The 18,121-nt window shown below is 41.5% G+C and overlaps 1 protein-coding gene across 1 annotated transcript in view; it reads left to right on the forward strand.

The window, feature by feature from the left end:
* The window catches only part of dok6 (docking protein 6), a 437,905-nt gene that overhangs the window by 315,871 nt on the left and 103,913 nt on the right, over positions 1-18,121 (forward strand). Inside the window, exon 4 of the mRNA XM_043688473.2 lies at positions 15,559-15,678. Within this exon, the coding sequence (XP_043544408.1) occupies positions 15,559-15,678 (120 nt within the window). The remainder of the gene's footprint in view (positions 1-15,558; positions 15,679-18,121) is intronic.

Below are 18,121 nucleotides of genomic sequence, written 5' to 3' on the forward strand. Positions count from 1 at the left end.
AGAGTCGAGAGTGTGGTACTTGAAATGCACAGCAGGTTGGGTAGCATCCGAGGAGGAGGAAAATTGATGTTTCAAGCAGTTTGGTCCCCATGGCTGGTACATGTATCTGGATGAAAAACTGGTCATCAATGGTATGGTCGAGGATGAAGTGAAGTATCAAAGAGGATTGATGAGGGCAGAGCGGTGGACGTGACCTACAGGACTTAAATAAGGCATTCAACAAGATTCCTCATGGGAGACTAGTTAGCAAAGTTTGATCTCATGGAATGCAGGAGAACTAGCCATTTGGTTACAGAACTGGCTTGAAGGTAGAAGACAGAGGGTGGTGGTGGAGAGTTGTTTTTCAGACTGGAGGCCTGTGACCAGTGGAGTGCCACAAGGATTAGTGTTGGGTCCACTATTTTTTTGTCATTTATATAAATGATTTGGATGTGAACATAGGAGGCATAGTTAGTAAGTTTGCAGATGACATCAAAATTGGAGGTGTAGTGGACAGCGAAGACGTTTATCTCAGAGTACAACTGGATCTTGATCAGATGGGCCAATGGGCTGAGGAGTGGCAGATGGAGTTTAATTTAGGTAAGTGTGAGGTGCTGCATTTTAGAAATGCGAATCAGAGCAGGGGCTTCTACACTTACTGATAAGGTCTTGGGGAGTGTTGCTGAACAAAGAGACATTGCAGTGCAGGTTCATAACTTCTTGAAAGTGGAGTTGCAGGTAGATAGGATAGTGAAGAAGGCATTTGGTATGCTTTCCTTTAATGGTTAGAGTATTGAGTATAGGAGTTGGGAGGTCATGTTGTGGCTGTACAGGACATTGGTTAGGCCACTGTTGGAATATTGCGTGCAATTCTGGTCTCTTTCCTATCGGAAGGATGTTGTGAAACTTGAAAGGGTTCAGAAAAGATTTACAAGGATGTTGCCAGGATTGGAGGATTTGAGCTATAAGGAGAGGCTGAATAGGCTGGGGCAGTTTTCCCTAGAGCGTCAGGGGCTGAGGGGTGAACTTATTTTGTATTATATTGCCATAGTCTTACAAGACCGTAGGTCTTCTCTCTCATTAGAGAGAAGTGACCAGTTGTGATTTAACCTGAACTGAAAATGTGTTGCTGGAAAAGCACAGCAGGTCAGGCAGCATCCAAGGAGCAGGAGAATCGACGTTTCGGGCATGAGCCCTTCTTCAGGAATTTGACCTGAAAGCCACCAGACCTTGCATGAGGGAAAAGGTTGAGAAAGAGAGTCCTTCATGGTAACCTCAAACCAGTGACCTTTATAGAGGTTTATAAAATCATGAGGGGCATGGATAGGATAAGTAAACAAGGTGTTTTCCTTGGAGGGGCAGAATCCAGAACTAGAGAGCGTCGGTTCAGGGTCAGAGGGGAACAATATAAAAAGGACCTAAGGGGCAACATTCTCACTCAGAGGATGGTGCGTGTATGGAATGAGCTGCCAGAGGAAGTGGTGGAAGCTGGTACAATTACAGCATTTAAAAGGCATCTGAATGGGTATATGAATAGGAAGAGTTTAGAGGGATATGGGCCAAGCGCTGGAAAATAGGACTAGATAAGGTTAGGATATCTGGCTGGCATGGACGAGTTGGACCAAAGGGTCTGTTTCTGTTCTGTTCATCTCCATGACTCTAGGTACAGAGGTGGTGGGTGCATTGGTATTAATATTTCAAGAATGCTTAGATTCTGGGAAATTCCCAGAAAGGTTGGAAAATCAATAATAAAGCACCTTTATTTAGATAAGGAAGGAGATAAAACAAAAAAAGGTAACTGTAGGCCAGTTAGCTGAAAATCTGTTATTCAAACAAATGTTAGAGACTATTATAAAAGATGTAATAGGAGAACATTTAGAAATACATAATATGATCAAGCAGAGTCAATATGAATTCACATAGGAGAAATTAAGCCTGACAAGTATTAGAAATCTTTGAGGAGATAACAAACAGGATTGAGAAAGAGGAAGTAGTTGATGTAATACATTTAGATTTTCAGAAAGAATTGGATAACGTACCACATGTTAGGCTACTTAGTAAGATAGGATCTTCAACACCATATGCTCCTATGTTAACATAAATAGAGGATTGGCTAACTAATCGAAGACAGAGTTGTGATAAGGGGGGCATTTGTAAGATGACAACCTGCAATTAGTGTGTCATTGAGATCAGTTTTGGAACTACAATTATTTACAATACATATGTATATATTATGACTTGGATAAGGCAAATGAATGTACTAAAGCCAAGTTTGCAAAAGTGAAATAGATGAGAAGTTTAGAGATAAGGATAACACAAATTGTGCCAAGTGAGATATAGACACATTCAGCACATCGGCAAAAATTTGGCAGATGGAATATAATGTGAGAAAATGAGGAAATGTACTTTAGCAGGAAGAATAGAAGAGCAGAATATTAAATGAAGAAAGATTATAAAAAGTTACAAAATAGAGATTTGGGAATCCTCATGTAGATCATAGAAAGATAGCTTACAAGTTCCGCAGCTAATAAAATTAAATAGAATTGTTGATATTTACTCCAAAGGGATTGAATTATAAAAGTAGGCAATCTTACTAAATCTGTACAAGGTACTAGTTAAACCACAACTGGACTCTGTGAACAGTTTTGGGTTCCTTATCTATGGACATGTATACAGGAATTGGGGGCAGTCTAGAGAAGGTTCACTGGGTTGATCCTGGGTATGAAGATGTTTTCTTATGAGGGGAGGTTAATTAGATTGGGTCTGTACCCATTGGAGTTCACAAGATTGAGAGTTGACCTTAATGGAATGTATAAGATTCTTAGAGGGCTCGACAGAATATTTGCAAAAAGTTATTCCCACCTGCTGGAGAGTCTAGGACCAGGGGACATAATCTAGAGTAAAGATTTACCCATTTAAAGTGGAGATAAGGATAAATTGCTTCTGAGGGAAGTGAATCTATGAGATTTCTCTTTACAATAAGAGGCTGCAGAGGTTGGATTAATAAGCATATTCAATGTTGAGATACACAGATTTCTAATCAGTAAAGGAATCCAGGCTAACCGACGAAAGGTCAGAGAAAGTGGAGTTGAGAATTATCAGATCAGCCGTGAACTCATTGAATGATGGCGCAGATTCAATAGACCTGAATGGCCTATTTCTAATCTTCTATCTTATGGTCTTATGACATTTAATACTCACGCAAGCAAGCCCTTGATCTTTGAGGTGAATAGCCACTGTCAGGTAGATGTAAATAGTCTCACAGCCTTGCTTGACATTGTCCAGATTTTGAAGTAATTGATCTTCCCCTCAAGACAGTTGCAGATATATCTTCCTGAAGTTTCAGATTGCGAATAAAGGTTCCTGAACATCCATACCTCTTGAGAAAAGTTCACAGAGCCTCAATTTAGTGCACCAAACAGGTCGAAGAATGCAATGAAGAAAGTGATCAAAATGTGATTGAATTGATATTGGATTTTGATTGAGGGAAGGATAAGTCACAAACTATTATAATAAATTCAGATAACTTTGAAAGGGTAAGACAGAAATGGTTCAATGTAGAATTTATTATAAAGTCAAAGCCATAACAATACAAAGGCAAGATCTCTATGTACAAGATAAATATAAAGAAAAGCAAAGGGCTAGAATGTACCCTCATACTGTGGAAGTACCTTTGTCAAGTTTCATTACTCGGTAAAGTTTCACAAATCTATCCAGAACAGCAAGCTCATTAATCTTTCTGATAGTTTTCTTTAGTTGCTGAAATTAACTATTCTATGCTACAGACTTACACTTCATGGAGAATTAAACTACTAAGTGCATATGTCAAGTAAAGAATGACCAAATGAATAAGCACATTCATATTTACGTTAGAAATTTATAGCGTTTAGCTCCTCAAAAAGGAAAATAATAGAACACTGTGCAAAATTTATGTAGTTTTGATTAATATAATTCTCACTGCAATTCAAATACTTTTCATCATCACTATAGAAGGTGAACTAGATTGGCTTCACTTTCAAATTCATAGCTCAGCAGAAGCATGCAAATATTACCCCAATAAAGATTTGATTGAATACATTGCAACTAATGCAAAAATAACTCTGTTTTGCACCAAACTGAAAAACTGTTCTAACCATCCTCCAAGCACCAGGTTACTATAAACTGCAAGATTTAATTTGATTGTGTTATGAAGTTGAAGGCATGTACTGTACCTTTGAGAGAGTGAATACTGTTCTGAACTGAAAGTTTACAAGCACTGTGTACATGACTAGATGGAAATCCCAGAATGTATTGGAAAATTGAAAATATGTAACATTTGGCTGTGAAATGGATACCCGAGTTGATCGCTGTTTTGACAACAATTCAAATTTAACCAATCAGTTAAAATTATGCCCCAGGATACTAAAACCCAAGCAAGTTTGAATTTATTGTTTTGCCAACATTGAACTAATGAGACGATCCGATGTTGGGGATATAAAAAGGCAGATATTTTGAAAATTGCAGAGAGAGCAACTGCCGTTGTGAGAAAGAGCCAAGAAATTAGGAAACCCTCTCTTCTATCAAAGGTATTTTTTCACATGAAACATACTTACAGTAAAGAGAAAGAAGCCGACCCCAGGAGTTCAGCAGCTGGAACAGTAAAGTCACAAGACGACAGCGGTTGTGTGCTTTTGAAACTAAGTTGATGTAATGGAAGTGTCTTTTTGGAACAGAATAATGTTAGAGTTAGAGGCAGGTAAACACAATTAAGAGAAAGGGGTGCTTAGAGTTGTGAATAGTTGTTGTTTAATGTTCACCTTTAGAGGTAAAAACAAATTGATGTTATTTTCTTTAAATAGTGGAATTTGAGAATTCTCTGTTCCTCTCATATTTTATCAGATTATGGGGCGAGATGAGCTTTTCTGAGTATTTCATGTAATTAACAAAAGAGTTCACTGCCATGTCATAACAATTGCAACTGGCTTGTGAACACTTGTGTAACATCAGTTCATTTAAAGGGCTTTCACCAAGTCAAAACAAGGGGGACTTGTGAAATTAGTCTTAGTCACAGCACAAGTCAGTTAAAGTTTGTCAATCATTCCACTAAAATTCTGTTTGAGCATAATGACAGTATGCTGACAATTTGGCTTGGTTGTTACTTTTCATTGAAGGTGTGTCATACAGCATCATAAAGTAACTTTAAGAAGAGATGATATTATCAATATTATTACACCAGTGTTGGTGTTTAAAATAGCAATCTGGAGTAAGGCCTCAGACTGCCATGCAGTCAGATATAACAGTGGATATGTGATTACAATGAAGGACCCTGCAGTTCTGTAATGTAATATATCTACCCAGATCCTGGTTAAACTTTAGTTGGTATAGTATAGATACAATATAGACCATCATGGAACCTCATCATGTTGATTAATTCCAATGGGGTGGGTGGTGGTGAGAGTAGAAGTGATTGGTACATGGTCAGTTTGGCACGGTGAGTGAGGGGGGATTTTGGTTCTGGTGCATTGTTTTTTTTAATCAAGGCTAATGACCTCAAAAGCTAACTAATTTGGTCTTTTATTCAATGGTTTCATCAGTTTTGGGGTGTTGCACTGGAAAAACCTCTAACACAGACACCAGGATCTCAGGCCAATGCGCTTACCTGGACAACCACATTGATTGTGGAGCTGCTCAAACGGAGCTTTTGAAACTAAAAGAGATAAGACTGTTTTTTATTTTGCTGCTTAGTTGACTGTTAAATGGATTGAGAAGCTCAATTTGCAAACAAAACCATCTGGTTTTTTGATGATAACTGGAATTGTAATACACTGATGTAAGTAACATCAATCCAATGTGCTTACAAGAGAAGCTTAATAAGAAAGAAAGCTGCACAACATAGTTTCAATACAAAATGCAAAGCTTCCCCTACTTCATAAGCTCTCTTTTCTTCACACACTTGGAACATCGCTGGCATCCACTGCTCCCTTCGACCCAGGACGACAAGTTTCTTTCTACTGCATAAAAGGTGATTTTGGCACTAATTTAGTAACCTAGCAAGTTTTATGTTTTGTTATGCAACCAAACCAGAGGCTAATGAGCCTGAGAGAAACTACTTGTTCCTACTTGTTGTTTGGTTGTGCAGAATTTAAATATTGAATAGAAAAAAAGACACTTTTGTCGACGTCTTTGCCTTGCACACATCAGGACAATTTGCAAGAATGCCAGTTCAAAGGAAGTATTTACGCTACATGAGAGGAAAATGATGATTAGCTGGCAAGAATGTCCTGATTAGAGAGAGGCCATTAAAAATACTCACTAATAGTAATTTATTTAAAATTTATGCATGGGATATGTATATTGCTAATCTGGCCAGCATTTAGTGCCCACCTCTGATTGCTCTTGAGTAGGCTGTCTTCTTGAACCACTGGAATCCATGTGCTGTAGGTCCACTCACAACACTGTTAAAAAGGGTGCTTTATGATTTTTTGATCCAGAAATGTGATGGAATGGCCGTATCTTTCCAACTCAGGATGGAGTATAGTTTGTGAATTGTTTGGAGGTGGTGCTAGTCCCATGTATCTGTTTCTTTTGTCTTTCTACGTGGTAATGGTTGTAGGTTAGGAAGGTGCCGTCTAAGGATCCTCGGTGAATTTCTACAATGCATCGTGTGAATGGTACATACTATTACTGCTGTGGTTCTGTTCGCCGAGCTGGAAGTTTTTGTTGCAAACGTTTCGTCCCCTGTCTAGGTGACATCCTCAGTGCTTGGGAGCCTCCTGTGAAGCGCTTCTGGGGTGTTTCCTCTGGCATTTATAGTGGCCTGTCCCTGCGCTTCCGGTTGTCAGTTTCAGCTGTCCGCTGTAGTGGCCGGTATATTGGGTCCAGGTCTATGTGTTTGTTGATGGAGTTTGTGGATGAGTGCCATGCTTCTAGGAATTCCCTGGCTGTTCTTTGTTTCGCTTGCCCTATAATGGTAGTGTTGTCCCAGTCAAATTCATGTTGCTTGTCGTCTGCGTGTGTGGCTACTAGGGATAGTTGGTTGTGTCGTTTTGTGGCTAGTTGATGTTCGTGGATGCGGATCGTTAGCTGTCTTCCTGTTTGTCCTATATAGTGTTTTGTGCAGTTCTTGCATGGGATTTTGTACACTACGTTAGTTTTGCTCATGCTGGGTATAGGGTCCTTCATTTTGGTGAGTTGTTGTCTGTGAGTGGCTGTTGGTTTGTGTGCTGTTATGAGTCCTAGTGGTCGCAGTAGTCTGGCTGTCATTTCAGAGATGTTCTTGACGTATGGTAGTGTGGCTAGTCCTTTGGGTTGCGGCATGTCCTCGTTCTGGAGGACTAGCCACACTACCATACCACAACATTGGGAACCAATTTACAAACACCTGACTTATGAACATTCATTATAAACGAGATCTCACATTTGTGGGCGGCACGGTGGCACAGTGGTTAGCACTGCTGCCTCACAGCGCCAGAGACCCGGGTTCAATTCCCGCCTCAGGCGACTGACTGTGTGGAGTTTGCACGTTCTCCCCGTGTCTGCGTGGGTTTCCTCTGGGTGCTCCGGTTTCCTCCCATAGTCCAAAGATGTGCAGGACAAGTGAATTGGCCATACTAAATTGTCTGTATTGTTAGGTAAGGGGTAAAATTAAATGTAGGGGTAGGGGTATGGATGGGTTGCGCTTCGGTGGGTCGATGTGGACTTGTTGGGCTGAAGGGCCTGTTTCCAAACTGTAATGTAATCTAATCTATAAAGAGCTGTGGAGGTAGATTCCCTCTGTATATTTAAGTTTTTGATCAGCTGGAGAATTGAGAGTTATGGGGAAATACAGAAAAATTATGATCTTATTGAATGGCAGAGCAGCCTTGAGAGGATGAACAGCTACTGTTCCTATATCTTAAAATGTTTATACTGCTTTATACATGCTTTATAGGTTCACAGAAGTTAGGCAGTGAGTTCATTGCTGCAGGCTTCCTTGCCTCTGAAATTCTGTTGTGGCCACCATACATAAGGCCAGACCAGTTCAGTTCCAGGTCAATGGAAACCCCAACAATGTTGATAATGAGGGAGTCAGAGATGGTATTGACATTGAATATCAAGGTGCAGTGGTTAGACTCACTCTTATTGAAGGTGGTCATTGTCCAGCCCATATACATATTATTTGTCAATTATCTGCCTGAACCTGGATATTGTCCAGGTCTTGTTGTATTTGGACATGGATTGCTTCTGAATCTGAGGAGTCCTGAATGGTGCTGAACGTTGTGCAATTGTCAGTAAACATCTCAAACATCTGACCTTTTGATGTAGGGCAGGCTATTGATGGAACAGCTGAGGATGATCATGACAGGGACACTAGCAGCTGGAACTCCTGCAGTCGTATCCTGAAGCTGAGATTACTGACCTCCAACAATCAGATCCATTTTCCTATTTTGCTAACTATAATTTCAACCAGCAGAGAATTTTACCTCAATTATCATTGGCTCTTTACAGTCTCATTCTTGTCTGTCACTCTCACCTCACCCCAGGAGTTCAATGTTTGTATCCATATTATTGTTAAGCAAATGCCAATTCATAGCACTGTTCATGACATTTCCTTCACTTTACTGATGATCAAGAGTAGACTGATGGAAAAATCATTTTCTAGATTAGACTTGCCTCACTTCTTATGTACAGGATGCACACAAGCAATTTTCCACACCATCAGGATAATGCAGTGGTGTAGGTTAGTGAGGGATGTTGCTTGTTCTGGAGCACAATTCATCAGTAATGTCACTGGGATGATGACAGGGTCCATAATCTTTGCAGTATCCAATGCATTCAGCTATTTGTTTACATCACCATTAGTCGGCTGAAGTCTATCATGTCTGATACTGGGGTCTGAGCTGAAAATGTGTTGCTGGAAAAGCGCAGCAGGTCAGGCAGCATCCAAGGAACAGGAGAATCGACGTCTCGGACATAAGCCCTTCTTCAGGAATGCGGAAAGTGTGTCCAGCAGGCTAAGATAAAAGGTAGGGAGGAGGGACTTGGGGGAGGGGCTTTGGAAATGCGATAGGTGGAGGGAGGTCAAGGTGAGGGTGATAGGCCGGAATGGGGTGGGGGGGAGAGGTCAGGAAGATGATTGCAGGTTAGGAAGGCGGTGCTGAGTTCGAGGGATTTGACTGAGACAAGGTTGGGGGAGGGGAAATGAGGAAACTGGAGAAATCTGAGTTCATCCCTTGTGGTTGGAGAGTTCCCAGGCAGAAGATGAGGCGCTCTTCCTCCAACCGTCGTGTTGCCATGGTCTGGCGATGGAGGAGTCCAAAGACCTACATGTCCTTGGTGGAGTGGGAGGGGGAGTTAAAGTGTTGGGTTACGGGGTGGTTGGGTTGGTTGGTCCGGGTGTCCCAGAGGTGTTCTCTTAAAAGTTCCGCAAGTAGGCGGCCTGTCTCTCCGAATCGTGTCGATTCGGTCACCCGAGATAGAAATGGAAAGGTCTAGGAAGGGGAGGGAGGAGTCTGAGATGGTCCAGGTGAATTTGAGGTCGGGGTGGAAGGTGTTGGTAATGTGGATGAACTGTTCAACCTCCTCGTGGGAGCACGAGGCAGCGGCGATACAGTCATCGATGTGGCGGAGGAAAAGGTGGGGGGTGGTGCCAGTGTAGCTGTGGAAGATGGACTGTTCCACATATCCTACGAAGAGGCAGGCATAGCTGGGGCCCATGCGGGTGCCCATGGCTACTCCTTTGGTTTGGAGGAAGTGGGAGGATTGGAAAGAGAAGTTGTTCAGGGTGAGGACCAGTTCAGTCAGTCGAAGGAGGGTGTCAGTAGAAGGGTACTGGTTGATACTGGGGTCTCCAGAGAGGCCAAGATGGATTACCCATGTAATAATTCTGTCTGAAGGTTATTGCAATTGCTTTAGCCTTATCTTTAGTACTGACTTGCTGGGATTCCCCCATTATTGTTGATGCAAATATTTTTGGAACCTCCATTTCCAGTTATTTATTTAATTGCCCCCATGCATTTATTTCAATGCAAGAGGCCTAACGGGGAAGGCAGAGGAACATGGGACTGGGATATCATAGCAATTACAGAAATGTGGCTCAGGGATGGGCAGGACTGGCAGCTTAATGTTCCAGAATACAAATGCTACAGGAAGGATAGAAAGGGAGGCAAGAGAGCAGGAGGAGTGGTGTTTTTGATAAGGGATAGCATTACAGCTGTGCTGAGGGAGGATATTCTCAGAAATACATCCAGGGAAGTTATTTGGGTGGAATTGAGAAATAAGAAAAGGATGATCACCTCATTGGGATTGTAGTATAGACCCCCTAATAGTCAGTGTGGAATTGAGAAACAAATTTGTAAGGAGATCTCAGTTATCTGTAAGAATAATAAGGTAGTTTTTGGTAGGGGATTTTAACTTTCCAAACATTGGCTGGGACTGCCATAGTGTAAAGGGTTTAGGTGGAGAGGAATTTGTTGAGTGTGTACAAGAAAATTTTCTGATTCAGTATGTGGATGTATCTACTAGAGAAGGTGCAAAACTTGACCTATTCTTGAGAAATGAGGCAGGGAGGTGACTGAGGTATCTGTGGGGGAGCACTTTGGAGCCAGTGACCATAATTCTATTAATTTTAAAATAAGATGGAAAACAATAGACCAGATTTAAAGGTTGAAGTTCTAAATTGGAGGAAGGCCAAGTCTGATGGCATTAGGCAAAACTTTAAAAAGCTGATTGGGCACAGATGTTCGCAGGTAAAGGGACGGCTGGAAAATGGGAAGCCTTCAGAAATGAGATAACGAGAGTCCAGAGAAAGTATATTCCTGTTATGGTGAAAGGAAAGGCTGGTAGGTATAGGGAATGCTGGATAACTAGAGAAATTGAGGGTTTGATTAAGAAAAAGAAGGAAGCATATGTCAGGTATAGACAGGATAGATCAAGTGAATACTTAAAAGGCAGTAGGAGTATACTTAAAAGAGAAATCAGGAGGGCAAAAAGGGGACATGAGATAGCTTTGGCAAATAGAGTTAAGGAGAACCCAAAGGAGTTTTACAAATACATTAAGGACAAAAGGGTAACTAGGGAGAGAATATGGTCCCTCAAAGATTAGCAAGGCGGCCTTTGTATGGAGTCGCAGGAGATGGGGCAGATACTAAACGAGTATTTTGCATCAGTATTTACTCTGGAAGATATAGAATGTAGGGAAATAGATGGTGACATCTTAAAAATTGTCTGTATTACAGAGGAGGAAGTGCTGGATGTCTTGAAACGCATAAAAGTGGATAAATCCCAGGACCTGATCAGGTGTACCCTAGAACCCCATGGGAAGCTAGGGAAGTGATTGCTGGGCCTCCTGCTGAGATATTTGTATCATCGATAGTCACAGGTGAGGTGCTGGAAGACTGGAGGTTGGCAAACATGGTGCCACTGTTTAAGAAAGGTGGTAATGAAAAGCCAAGGAACTATAGACCAGTGAGCCTGACGTTGGTGGTGGGCAAGTTGTTGGAGAGAATCCTGAGGGACAGGATGTACATGTATTTGGAAAGGTAAGCACTGGTTAGGGATAGTTAACATGCTTTTATGCGTGGGAAATCATGTCTCACAAACTTGATTGAGATTTTTGAAGAAGTAACAAAGAGGATTGATAAGGGCAGAGCGGTAGATGTGATCTATATGGACTACAGTAAGGCGTTTGACAAGGTTCCCCATGGTAGACTGGTGAGCAAGGTTAGATCTCACGGAATACAGGGAGAACTAGCCATATGGATACAGAACTGGCTCAAAGGTAGAAGACAGAGGGTGGTGGTGGAGGGCTGTTTTTCAGACTGGAGGCCTGTGACCAGTGGAGTGCCACAAGGATCAGTGCTGGGTCCACTACTTTTCATCATTTATATACATGATTTAGATGTGAGCATAAGAGGTAAAGTTAGTAAGTTTGCTGATGACACCAAAATTGGAGGTGTAGTTGACAGCGAAGAAGGTTACCTCAGATTACTACGGGATCTTGATCAGATGGGCCAATGGGCCGAGAAGTGGCAGATGGAGTTTAATTTAGATAAATGCAAGGTGCTCCATTTTGGGAAAGCAAATCTTAGCAGGACTTATACACTTAATGGTAAGGTCCTAGGGAATGTTGCTGAACAGAGACCTTGGAGTGCAGGTTCATAGCTCCTTGTAGGTGGCATTACAGTTAGTTGGATACTGAAGAAGGCGTTTGGTATGCTTTCCTTTATTAGTCAGAGTATTGAGTACAGGAGTTGGGAGGTCATGTTGCGGCTGTACAGGACATTGGTTAGGCCACTGTTGGAATATTACGTGCAATTCTGGTCTCCTTCCTATTGTAAAGCTGTTGTGAAACTTGAAAGGGTTCAGAAAAGATTTACAAGGATGTTACCCGGCTGAAGGATTTGAGCTATAGGGAGAGTTTGAATAGGCTAGGGCTGTTTTCACTGGAGCATCGGAGGCGGAGGGGAGAACTTGTCGAGGTTTATAAAATCATGAGGGGCATGGATAGGATAAATAGACAAAGACTTTTCCCTGGGGTCGGGGAGTCCAGAACTAGAGGGCATCGGTTTAGGGTGAGGGGAAAGATATAAAAGAGACCTAAGGGGCAACCTTTTCATGCAGAGGGTGGTATGTATATGGAATGAGCTGCCAGAGGAAGTGATGGAGGCTAGTACAATTGTAACATTTAAGAGGCATTTGGATGGGTATATGAACAGGAAGGGTTTGGAGGGATATGGGCCAGGTGCCGGCAGATGGGACTATATTGGTTTGGGATATCTGGTCGGCATGGATGTGTTGGACCAAAGGGTAGTTTTCCATGTTGTACATCTCTGCGACTCTATAACATAGATGAATGGATACAGTAGCACTGCAGAGCTTAGGTTATGGTTGTGCTTAGTGGTGAACTAACAACATGCCAGTCTCAACAAAAATACTTGCTGTCTGTCACGCAAATGAGTAATGTGGATGGTAATTTCAGTACCTGTATGATGCCTGCTATTCCAAAGACTGATGGATCGTATCAAACAGCATATTCCTTTGGCTATTTGCGAATAGATAGATTGGAGGTAGAGTACCTACAGTGTGAAACCAGGCCCTTCAGCTCAACAAGTCCACACCAACCCTCCAAAGAGTTACCCACCCAGACCCCCTTCCACTACTACCCTATATTTACCCCTGACCAACACACCTCACCTACACATCCCTCAACATTATGGGCAATTTAGCATGGCCAATTCACCAAACCTGGACATCTTTGGATTTTGGGAGGAAACCGGAGCACCTGGAGGAAGCCCACACAGACGCAGCGAGAATGCCTGTGTGGAGTTTGCACGGTCACAGAGGCTGGAATCAAACCCAGGTCCCTGGTGCTGTGGGGCAGCAGTGCTAACTACTGAGACACCATGCCATCCCATAATGGCACTGGCTATTAGTCCACATTTGCAAAATTTGCAACACAGTGTCCAATATTGGATGTCATTCTACAATCTGGCAACATTTGCTGAATAATCCTGAGTGTGTGAAGAATTACACTGACAAGTATACTGGAAGCTACATATATGAAAACACAAGGGCCTGGTCCTTGCAGACGGAAAGAACATGCATTTTGCCTGTTTCAACTCAACAAAGTAAGTGCCACCCATTCATTGGCTAGGGCATTTCCCTGAGAAATTAACCAATCAGAGTTAATCTGCCTGATCTAAGATTTAAACAAACCTGGTAGTTAACTGTGAATTAAAATTTCGTGGGTGTATTATCCATGGTAAAACCTCTGTCACTAGTGTATACTTCCCAACCAATCAACAATGTACTCTCATGCTGTTATTTATTGTGATGTGATATGACATATCTGCGTTTTTTTTAAATGAAATCTCGTAACATTGTACAGAATTCTAAAGTTCATAAATATCCCTGTTTATATAAAATGATCACCTTTTATTTTTAAGAGTATGTCTAACTTAATTGTTTCAACTGGAATTGCAATCTGCCTGTGACAGTGTTATCAGTTTGCTAAGGGTGGACGTTTTGTGGAGATTTTACAATTTAAATGGCTCCCTGCTGGCATTTCAGCGGTCAGTTTGAGGAGTATGGTTTATCAATGGCTGTAGAGTGCATTTGCCTCCCCTCAATTATCCACCCTACTAATGCCCAAAATGGAACGGAGGACAATTTGTGTCTCTGCAATATGCTTGGGTCTGACAGTCTCAGATATCATCTTCAGGAAATTCACCATAACCACTTCAGTCTGAAAATCTATTGCTTAGAAACCCTGATTGTCTGGAACTTTGATGAGCAGACCGAAGCAACTCTGTTGTTATGGTTTGTTAGTTTGGGAGTAGAAGTGGGAAGGCGCAGTATTTAGTTAAGTATAGCACTGTGTTGTGCGTCAAGTAATTATATATCCACAGTATTTTCCAGTTCCGTGTGGGCATTTTGACCCAATTCTATAACCCAGAAATTTTGAAATCCTAAAAATGACTTGCTCCCAAGCAGTCCAGATTGGAAAGGTTACAATATAGGAATGAGGCAAAATTCAATGAATGAGGAACCCACAAAGTTCAGGCAGATTTAAGGTCTTGGGGAAGAGGTGTTACCAATGTACATGGGATAGCGTAAACTGAACTGTACATTCCCCTTCATGCTCCTGTATTTAATCAGTTGTGTTTAAAAAGAATGGCCTTTCAATTCCTGGCTCTCTCATACAAACCACGGGTGGGCAATGTCAGATATTCGATTTGTTTTTTTTCACCACTAATGCTCACTGCTAGCAGAGAGTACCATCTACAAGATGTACAACACCAGTCTTAGATAGGACCTTTCAAACGTTTGACCTTTTCCAACAAGGTACATGAAAATGCCACTATCTGCAAGTTACCCTCCAAGCCACTGACCACTCTGACTTGGAAATATATAACTGTTTCTTCACTGTCACTGCATCAGAACGTTGGAATTTCCCTTCCCTTCCAAACATAACTGTGAGTGTACCTACAGCACATAGTTGGCAGTGGTTCAAGAAGGCAGCTCACCACTACCTTCTCATAGGTAATTAGAACTGAGCATGCATTAAATACTGCCCCAGCAAAGCTCACATCCCATAAATTAATTTATTTTTACAAATATGGCAGGTGTCTGCTATTTTAGGGGGAAACATGTTAGTGATGTGAATAGAAACATAGTGGACTGACTGCCTGTTATGTTTAAATGCCTCTTCCCCATCTGAAAACCCATCCGGCACAATAGGCCATAAATTCCAGGCCATTAGGTTAACTAATACAAAATTCCTGTCCTTATAAACCATTTGCCTGCTGTTAGCAACAAATGAAATATATGTGTGACTCATGTCCAAAAATAATAATAATGCCACAATTAAGGAATTTATCAGTTTGTCTATAATGATCTAATATCCATTTTGATTAACAATTTTGGCTGATATCTGTTTCAAGTTAAAGGTTAACAGAAATTATATAAATGAATCCAAGGATGTGTGAACTAAAATCTGAATACCTCAAGTTGTAGATGTCTTTCATTGCTTTGCCTTGGTTTTGATATTTATATTTGCAGTCTGACCAGCACTGGCAGGGTATGATGATCTGATGTGTTCCATGTATTCTTATCCTACAGAACTGGAAGCAGAGGAATGGTGTAAGCTTCTTTCTGTTGAATGCTTGGGATCCAGACTCAATGATATCAGCTTTGGGGAGCCAGACCTGCTTGCAGCTGGAGTTCAAAGAGAACAAAACGGTAGGCCTGAATATTCTCTAATGTATGAATAGGGATATTCAGCACTTTGGCAAAATAGCTCCATTACCAGAGCCAAAGTGATACATGTGAGTCGTGTTTGTACATCTTTTATGCCTTCATTATGTGATAGCATCTTTACTAACATCACTCATTGATCTGAGATTGATTTCATCTTCTAAGGGCTGACATAGAACATAGAACATTACAGCGCAGTACAGTCCCTTCCCTCTATGGTTTTGCAGGGCAGCACTACAGTCTGAAGCCTTTCTAACCTACACTATATTCCATTCTCGTCCATATGCCTATCCAATGACAATTTGAATGCCCATAAAGTTGGCAGCCTTGAAGTCCTTCCAGTATGCCTAATGGTGACTGATAAGAGTTGGCAGAGTTTCCTGGTTAGTCATCCTGCTGAAAGCAATGACAAACAACTGCAGTACTTTGCCCATAAGCACTCATGTCTTTTTAGTCCTTCAAGCTTCCCTCTATTTCTCATCTGAGTCCACCTTTGTAGCCATCTGTTTATTTCACCTTTATTGGCTTAGCTAGTTTCCCCAGTCACTGCCTGAGGTAATGTGTTCCACATTCCACAGTTCGGGTATAAAATGTTTTTGAATTTCTTGTTCAGGACTTTATATTGATACTATCTAGTTTAGCTCTTGTTTAGAAAAGGCTGTATTTTCTCTTCAGTCATTCCAGCAACATTTTTCAGCATTTTAAAGACCCAAATTGGGTCACCCCTTGGCTCTTTCTTCAAGTGAAAAGTGACCCATCAAGTCTGTCTTTCCCTGATTTGTAATTGTACATATTTTTTGGTATTGCTTTTTATAGATCTTATCCACAATCTCTCCAGTGTCTCTAGATTGTTTTGTAACAATGTACCAGCTAGCACTGTTCTCAGTATTCAAAATAAGGTCTAACCAACGCTCAATGCAGGCTTAGCATAACTTCCTACTTTTAATTCTGTTTATCTAGAAATAAAACCCAATGCTCTAATTGTTTAATTTATGCCCTGAAAGCCTCTAGTGTTTGATGATTTTGTGCTTTGAGATCCCTTTGTTCCTGTTTCCCACCAAGACTTGCTCTTTCCATGTAGCAAACAACCTTCCTATTCCTCCTATCCAAATTTATCTGTGTGAATTCCATTTGTTCATTCTGCAATTTTGTTCATTTTCTTCTCTGATGTGTTGCAGTCCTTAGTCTTGACTATCCTCTCCCACTGGCCTCCAAACCCCAAATTCACTGTCAACCATGTATTAAGAAAATGCATTTTCAATTCCAAAATCCAAATTTGTTAGTGTGTATTGCGATTGGCAGTGGTCCCAGCACTGGTTTGGAACCCCATTCCCCTGGAGAGTTTGAAGATATAATATAGAATTAATAACAAGTCAGTGTTATTACTTGCTTAAATATATTGACCTGTCCAAGATATGGTGCTTGTCCTTTTGACAACTCATTTGTTGGAATTTTGTATCACAGTCCAGGGATGTGCGGGTCAGGTAAATTGGCCACGCTGAGTTGCCCGTGGTGTTGGGTAGGGGGTGGGTGCGGGGGTATGGGTGGGTTGCGCTTCGGCGGGGCGGTGTGGACTTGTTGGGCCAAAGGGCCTGTTTCCACACTGTAAGTAAGCTAATCTAAAAAAAAAGCTAATTAGTTCATAAAATTCTGTATAATTAAAATGCACAAAAAGATAATTGAAATGAACCCTCCTAACATAAAATGCCCACACAGTCCAGAGCCAAGTGGTTTGAAATGGGAGAGTGTTAGGACACAAGATATGAATGACTAACATCTGTTGGCTCTGACATCCATAAAGTGTTTTGAGAGGTTGGTCATGGTTCATATTAACTCCAGCTTCCCAGATTGCCTTGATCCCTTGCACTCACCTACTAGAGCAACAGGTCTCTGGCAGACCCTTCTCCTTGGCCCTACACCCATCCATGGAACATCTGAATAACAAGGTTAAGTACCCTGGAACATCTGGATAACAAGGATACCTACAGCTCCACCGTAATTCATCTCCACCATAACTAGATCCTGGACTTCCTGGCCAACCGGTCACAGTCAGTAAGGATAGGCAATAACAACTCCTCCATAGTATTCCTCAACACTGATGCCCCACAGTCTGTGAACTTAGTCCCCTACCAAACTCTTTATGTACATGTGACTGTGTCCAAATTCCACAACATCTCCATTTACAAATTTGCTGACGACACCACAGTTTAGGTCTGATCTCAAACAATAACAAAACAGAGTAGAAGAAGGAAATTGACTGCTTAATGGCATAGTGTAAAAATAACACTCTCTCCATCAACATCAGCAAAATGAAGGAGCTCGAAATTGACTTTGGGATGTGGAGTGCAGGGCACACCCCTGCCTGTATCAGTGAGGTTGAGTTCAAGATAGTTGAAAGTGTCAAATTTCTGAGAGCAACGAGCACCAA

Source organism: Chiloscyllium plagiosum, unplaced genomic scaffold (genome assembly GCF_037043375.1).
Source record: "Chiloscyllium plagiosum isolate Xiang-an unplaced genomic scaffold, Cpla_swu_hap1 HiC_scaffold_4, whole genome shotgun sequence".
In the NCBI taxonomy this organism is placed as follows: Eukaryota; Metazoa; Chordata; class Chondrichthyes; order Orectolobiformes; family Hemiscylliidae; genus Chiloscyllium; species Chiloscyllium plagiosum.